At 45.4% G+C, this 7,591-nt stretch overlaps 1 protein-coding gene across 1 annotated transcript in view; it reads right to left on the reverse strand.

The window, feature by feature from the left end:
- RIBC2 (RIB43A domain with coiled-coils 2) overlaps positions 1–7,591 on the reverse strand; it is a 12,717-nt gene that overhangs the window by 2,626 nt on the left and 2,500 nt on the right. Inside the window, exons 3-5 of the mRNA XM_008055168.2 lie at positions 6,194–6,538; positions 3,408–3,526; positions 2,119–2,346 (exon numbers count right to left, since the gene is read on the reverse strand). Coding sequence (XP_008053359.1) covers positions 2,119–2,346; positions 3,408–3,526; positions 6,194–6,538 — 692 coding nt within the window. The remainder of the gene's footprint in view (positions 1–2,118; positions 2,347–3,407; positions 3,527–6,193; positions 6,539–7,591) is intronic.

A 7,591-nucleotide genomic window follows, 5' to 3' on the forward strand; every position in this document is an offset into this window, starting at 1 on the left:
ACTGCACTCCAGTCTGGGCAACAGAGTGAGACTCCAACTCAAAAAAAAAAAAAAGAAATCTACAGGCGATGGCTCCCACACGTGCGCCTCCAGCCCAGAGCACCTTCTGAACCCCACTACATACCCAGCTGTCCACTGGGCTTTACTCAGAGCCTGTGGCAGAAAACACTGCTGCCTCCAGTAGACATTTTCCCTTCTTCCTTAGCAAAAGAATCAGCAGCACCTCACAACCTGGGATAGACGCATTTCCCAGCCTTCTTTACAGTTAGGGCTGACCTTGTTGAAACTGCCTATATAAAATTAATATAGGGCCACAGATCATTAATACAGGGCCATGGGGTAAAAGCTCTAGAAGAGACCTGAACTCTGCAAAGGTGTAGCCATGGTTAAAAATGAACAACTCTGTTGTTTCTAAGTTTGCTTTCTTCCATACATGACTGATTGCACAGACACTTCAATAGATAACAATTGACTGTCTTCATGTCTTGATTCCTGGGGGAGGGGAAGCTGCCTATAAGACCTTTCCACGCATTTTCCCTTAAACAATGAACTTTGATGGCACCTTAAAGCTTAGCTTGGATCACTAGGGATTCCCCCTTCAGCATCCATTATTCACCAGATGTGTAACTTCCCCAATTGCTCCTATAGATAACATAAACCTAAGACTGGTGTTTGAGATGTTTTCAGGTTCCACATATTGGCAGACTTTTTGATACCAACCAGACCAGTGACCCGTGAACCGCACCCAGAAACTGATTTGGTGCAGAAAGATGATCTTAACATCTCTGTGATTCAATTCCCCAACCAAGCAGCAATCCCTAGCTCCCTAGTCTCTGAGTTCTCAGGAGGTAGATTTAAGAAATATCTTCAGTCCTCCTTGCTCAGTTGCTCAGCTGCTTTGTGATATTAAACTTAATAAATTCTTTCTCTGCTGTAATAGCTGTGTCAGTCTCAGTTTTTCTGGGCAACTGGCATAAGAATCTAGACAGGCTGTAACACTGTGACTAAGTGTTGTTTGGTGAAATGTAAGTAGAAGTCTCCTTAGAGTGTTCTTTCCCACTTATATATTCCTGATAGCCGGAATATATAAGTAATGGTTGGCCCACTGTTTTCCAAAGGATTTAGTCTACATGCAAGAGATAAAATTCTATTTTGCTTAAGATGCTGTTATTAGTGGTTTTCTGCTACGTTCAAACACACCTAACAGAAACAGATGTCTAATGGACATTGCACACTTAACATGTTCAACATTGTACTTGTGATTTCTATTTCTCTACCCACCTGCTCCTCCTACTATCTTCCTAATCTCTGTGAATGCAATTTCACTCTTTGCTCCTTTCTTTCTTTCTTGCACCACACCTAATCCTTTAACCAATTCTGCCGGCTCTACTTTCAAAACAGATCCAGAATCCAATCCTGTCTCAGCACCCCCATTGCCAGCACTGTGGTCCCAGCCAGCATCATCTCTCACCCCAACCACCGCAGCAGCTTCCCTGGCAATTTCTTTCCTTCCCCCTCTCTAGAGTCTACCTTCAACATGTTAGGAGTCCTACTAAATCTAAGTCAGATCCTGTCACTCTTCTGCCCCAAAATTGCAGTTTCCCATCTCAGTCACAGAAAAAGCCGAAGTCTTCTCCAGTGTCTGCCAGGACCTCGATCTTCCACCTCTGAGGCCTCAGCCTGCCCCTTCCCCTCACTCCGCTCCAGCCATAGGTTCTTCACTCTTCTGTGAGCAGGTCAGGCATGGTCGTGCCTCAAGGCCTTTGCCTTTGCCCTTGCAGCCCTCCCTGCCCAGTTATCCTTTTCCCAGATAATGGCATGGCTCTCTCCCGCACCTCCTCTGGGTCTTTGTCCCATTGTCCCCTCTCAGTCCCCTGACTACCCTCCCCAAGCCCAGCATTTTCCACCCCTCTACCCAGTCTTACTGTCCTCCTTACTTAGCATGCCTCACTCCCAATGCCACATCCTATGTGGATGGGGTTATCTGGCTCTCGTCATCTTCCCACACTAGAACAGAAATTCCCTGCGGGCAGCTCTTAGGACAGAGTGTAACTACGGCTATAAGTAGATTTGTGTGTGGAAGAGAGCGGGGAACACAAGGAGGGACAGGGCAGGCACCAGCTTCTCCTGGATTTGCTGTTTCTGAGCCAGGCGGATCTGCTCCAGCTGCTCCTGAGTCATGCCCTTCCAGCGGTCCGGGACCACACGGTGGGGCCCAAAGGAGCTGGCTGCCTGCTGCGGGTTCTCAGAGAGCAGGTCTCCATGCAGCAGGTTGGAGATCTCTGCCAGGTTGTCTTCTTGTTCTTGCTTTTTCTCTTGCTTTTTCCTTTCTGCTAACTCAACGGCCTAAACAAAGAAGATATTAAGGAAGACAATCCTCCAAGTAACTCCAGGGAGATTCTGAGACTCAGGCCAGCCACTCTCATTGGGGGCTTTTGGGGGAAGAATGTGCTAAAGACATCAGGATAGGAGGTAGACTTGTTGGATGTGGGAGGCTCTCGGACCCCTAGGTGCCTGAATACTGCTGGGTGGGTGGGCTGGGCTGAGGGAATCCCTACCCGCTAAATGTGGGCATAAGAGCTCTGGGTCTTTGCAGCAATTTGCCAAAGCAGGGAGCTGCCTTCCTGAGGGAGGCTATCACCTTCATTGGGCTGGCCTCATTCCAGGGAAGGGCTCTGTGCCCCTCCTGTGGTGCTGGCAACCCTTGGACATCTCTGTGCTGTGAAGAACACTCAACCGAGTGATTCACAGCAGTGGTGACTTTCAAAAGGTGGAAAATGCACTGTCATCTCTGTGGTTCTGATGGCTTCAACCACAGTCAGCCCCCGGTACCCATACATTCCAGGTTAAATGGCTGCTCAGTTCCCTGAAGGGGCCTGGCTGTGTGACCTGCAGCAAGTCATCTCCCTTCTCTGGGTTGCAATCAATTCTCTATAAATTCAGGGGATGGCTTGGGAGACAGCTACCATTGTTAATAGTTCTCCTTAGTACAAATAGAGCAGTTTGCAGGTTCTGACACACCACAGATGCTCATGAGGGGCCAGCTTGATTGGGTCACACAGCTGGTCAAGCCCGAATTCAAACAATGGACTTGCCACTGAGTGCTTGGGTGTCCCTAAAAAAGTCAGTCCACCTTTCTGAGCCTGTTTATCAGTTGAATTGGGTTTACCATGACCTCCCTAGGTTACTTGGCTAGCTCTACAGTTTTCACTCCCAGATTTGGAGTTAAGGACCGAGACTGGATCTTGTCCATCTTTGTAATCAGGCAGCCCCTCAGGGACCCATCAGGGCTGGTGGTATGACTGAGGGAGCAGGCTGAGATTGGGATTCTGGGGAGGCTGGGAAGCTCTGGGAAGCTGCAGTATGCTTGTCCTTCCCTCCAGACACCAAGCCTTGGGTACATATACCTGGTTCTTGTTGAACTCTTTCACAGTTGCACAAACTGCCTTTTTGGTTGTGCTTTCCAGTTTCTGAAGGTGCCTGGCTGTTTCGTCAAACTGCAGCCTCGTCTCTGTGTGACGGGCCTCTGAAAGAAGGCAAGATGCAGTCAGACCGATCTACCCACATGCCTTTACCTCTTGCCATGAGGACAAGGAGAGGAATGGTAATGAAAGGACTTGCCCCTGAAGGCTGTGGGAGAGCTGGAAGAGTAAACTCAAGTAAAGCTCCTGGATAGGTGCCTGGCAATCAGCTGGCGCCAGCTGCTGTGGTCGTGGGACAGGCTGGTGGTGTGCCTCTTGCTATCCCTGCTCTTTCAGGATGCAGCTACACACAGGCAGGCAAGGGATGGGGGAGCCCAGAAAAGTGAGTATAGAAATCAGAAAAGACTCTATGGAGGAAGGGGAGCCAGGTAACAGATATTCTGGGGTAGCAGTAGGACTTTGCCAGGCCAAGGAAGAGGAAGGAAAGGAGAAGGAGGAGGAAGAGGAGGAGGAGGAGGAGGAAGAGGAGGAGAAGGAGGAGGAGGAGGAGGAGGAGGAGTCGTCCTTATCAAAGTAGAGGATCCACACAACAACATGTAAGGATTTGGAGTCACATGGAGCATGCTCACATCGCAACCCAGGCATTTCCTTGCTCTTGTTAACCTTAACTCTTTCTTAGACTCTCTGAACCTCATGTCCTTACCTGTGAGGCAGGACAAACCTACTCTGCAGGGTTGTTACATTTTAAAGAAAGTTACTGACCAGAGGTTACTCTTTAGACTTGAATTTCTGGCCTTTGAGGACCATCAGCCTCACTTTTCATCCATAATTGGCTCATTCATTCATGTAGCATAGAGTCATCGAGAGCCTAGCATGCGCCACCACTTTGCTGGGAACATAGTCTATAATTAGATGAGTAAGACAGAAAGGGCTTTTCCTGCCTTGCTGTCTAGGAGATGAGATAACAATAAACACTAAACACATGAACCCCCAAATCAATGTATTAATACCAACTGTTATAGTGTCGTAGAGGAAAGTAATGGGAGACTGAAGGAGAAGGTGTGGAGGGGAGGAGTAAGGGATCACTTCCCAGGAGGAAATGACATTTAAGAGAACACCTGCAGGACAAACGAGGTTGGTTGGGAGCAGGAGCGAAGGTTCTGAGGTGGAAAAGGATTCAGCAGGATCCAGAAACAAAAGAGCCAAAATGGTCGGAACACAGTGAGTGGGGTGTGGCTTGAGCTGTACTGGAGGGGTAGGCAGAGGCCCAGCTGTAGAACCTTGTGGGCTATGGAAGGATTCCGGATTTCATTCTATGTGCCATAGGAAACCACTAGAGGGTATTAAGCTGGGATAGAAGGGGAGGAGGTGACAGTTCAACTTCATATTGTTTAAAAGTGTCATTCTGACTGCTACACTGGGAAGGGACGAAAGGAAGAAAGGCAAGAAAGGAAGTGGAGATGATCAGAGAGTTATTGGCAGTGATTTTTCCAGGACTTGTACTGCCTTTGACATGTGTATTAGACATCCAAGGGCAGTTAAATGGGTTTATGAGTCTGGACTCAGGAAGATGCCAGACTGGAGATAGAAAATTGAGAAAGAATGGCCTATAGGTGGTACTTAAAGCCATGAGACTAGATGAGACCACCCTGGGGGACAGTTAGCTGATAGAGGAGAGACCCAGAGAGCAACAATATCTAGAGGATCAGAAGATGAGGAGAAACCATAAAAGGACATAGGCAGAGAGAACTGGCACGAGAGTGGTGTTCTGGAAGGTAAATCGCATGAGTGTTTCAAGGAGGGGGTAGTGATCAACTGTGTCTCATGCTACTGATAGGTCAAGATGAAAACTGAAAACTGACCTTGGATCAGGCGACATGGAAGTCACTGTGAGGTTGGCCAGGGCAGTTCCTGTGGGAGGTGAGAGAAGGCCAGAAGTCTAGTAGGAGCGGGTTCAGAGGGAATGGGAGAAGATGATTTGGGGAGACATCACTCATGGAGAGTAAACTGAGAAAAGAAAAGGTTGGGAGGAGGATGAGATGACCAAGGAGACTGCAAACTGACAGTCAGAGGGGAGGGCTCCAGAGGGCAGAGCGCATCACTCTAGATTCCAGCTCCCTGTTTGGTCTTCACCATAGTTCTTCATCATTTTGTCACCTGCTAATATGCCCCGTGAGAGCAGGGATATTGACATCTTCATTGCCATGTTTTTCTGGAAAGGAAGTGGCTGGGAGGATCAAATGCTGCTGAGAGTGCACACACGAAGAGAAACTGGTAGAGCAGAATGCTGATAGCCTTAGTCACAGCAGGATTTATTGTAGTTCCCTCATGGAGAGAATGTTTCATGCCTCAGAGGTGTGCCCAAAAGGTTCCCTGGGCCTGAGGAGTCCCAATGAAGATGTGTGGCCCTCACTTCACCTGTAGGCACTTCTATCACTGCACCCATGAGACATGGCAGGGACCTATGCATTTTCCATTGTCTTATCAGCAGACTGTGAATGCGCTGAGGGCAGAGACTGAGTTACCTCTGCATGCCAATACCCAATTGGGACCCTGACTGAGAAACATGCTCAAAAAGCTTCCTGAGCGACTGAGGCATGACTGGAGATATTTCACTCCTGGGATACAGGCTCTGACTTCTCTTTCCCCTCAGGGCCAAAGCAGCATGTGGTTGTGCACATTAGTAAGAACTTTGAAAAACCCCGCAAAAACTGAGGGGGTTGGTTTGTTGAAGAGAGCATTGAGACCAATTTTCTATTCTGTTTGCTTACCTGCACATTTTTGGTCAGCTTGGGCATTCTTCCATTCCCTCTGCTGTTGCAGGGACCATTCTCTGTTTTGTTCCTCTTGGAATTTCTTTCTCTCATGGAAGTTTAGATCCTCTCCCATGAATTTCTGCATTCCTGATATCGTATTCCGAATATCATTATCTGACTGCCGGGCTGGAAGATCTTTCTTAAGGGCTAGAGGGTCAGATAGATCAAATTCACGACGAGTTTCTGGCTTCTGAAAGCACTGTTGGAAATCACTGTTAGCCCTACAGAGATTTTTCTTGTCTTTCCTTTCCCGGTTTTCTAATATGCACATCATTTTGTCATTTTGCCTCATTTCAGCAGCTGAAAGAGAGATAGCATATCTATAAGTTTAAGATTCAGAGGAAAAAAAAAATTGAATCCACTTAGAAAACTAATTTGTAGTGATTGTAAAAGTAAATAAAACTCTCCAAAAAAGTAAAACAACCATTAAAGGATTAGTTTCCTGAATATACAAGAGTACCTAAAAATTGATTTAAAAAAATCCAAAAAGTCAACCGAAAAATGGGCAAAGTTTAGGAGCAGGCAAATCACTATTAAAAAACCTGAGTGACTGATAAACTTGTGAGAGGATGATCAACCTTATAAGATGGAAAACATCCAATGAATTGGAGGCAAAATATTTAAAATGCTAGTAATAACACATATTAGTAAGGACGTGCAGAAACAAGATTTATCATTTACTGTTTGTAGGTGTATAACTTGGTACACTCACAACAAAGCAATTTGATAATACTCATAAAATTGAAAACATGCCTACCTAGGAATCATCAATTCCACTTGTGGGTTTCTGTCTCATAGGTGTGCTAGAGACATAATGCATGGACAACCATCACAGCAGTGTTGCAGTGACAAAAAAACTAGGAAAAAAAAAATCTAAACTAGCCATCAATAGGAGAATAGATAAAGAAACTGGTTAATTCATATACTAAAATGCCATAAAACAGTTAAAACAAATACTCTCTATATGCGTTCTATATGACTAATAAAAAAATACAACATGGAATTAAAGAAAAACATGTTGCAAATGGACCTATTCAAGAGGATACCATTTTTGTAAGTTTTAAAAACACATGAAAACTACTTTATATTGTAATAAATACACATATAAATAGCATACATATAAAAAGTACATGAGAATGATAAACACTTCTGAGAAGTGGAAAATTATGAGGTGAAGAAGAAATTTAGATAAATATATATAAATATATAAAATGATTCTCGAAAAGTCCTCTTAAAATAAGATATATGATGCCAATTTGACAAAATTTTACCATCTAGTCTGTTGGGGTACATATGTGTCTGCTGCATTGTTTTTGTAAGTTTGAATTACTTTATAACTAAAAATAAAAAATG

Source organism: Carlito syrichta, unplaced genomic scaffold (assembly GCF_000164805.1).
Source record: "Carlito syrichta isolate Samal-C Ts95f unplaced genomic scaffold, Tarsius_syrichta-2.0.1 Scaffold301761, whole genome shotgun sequence".
Taxonomy (NCBI): Eukaryota; Metazoa; Chordata; class Mammalia; order Primates; family Tarsiidae; genus Carlito; species Carlito syrichta.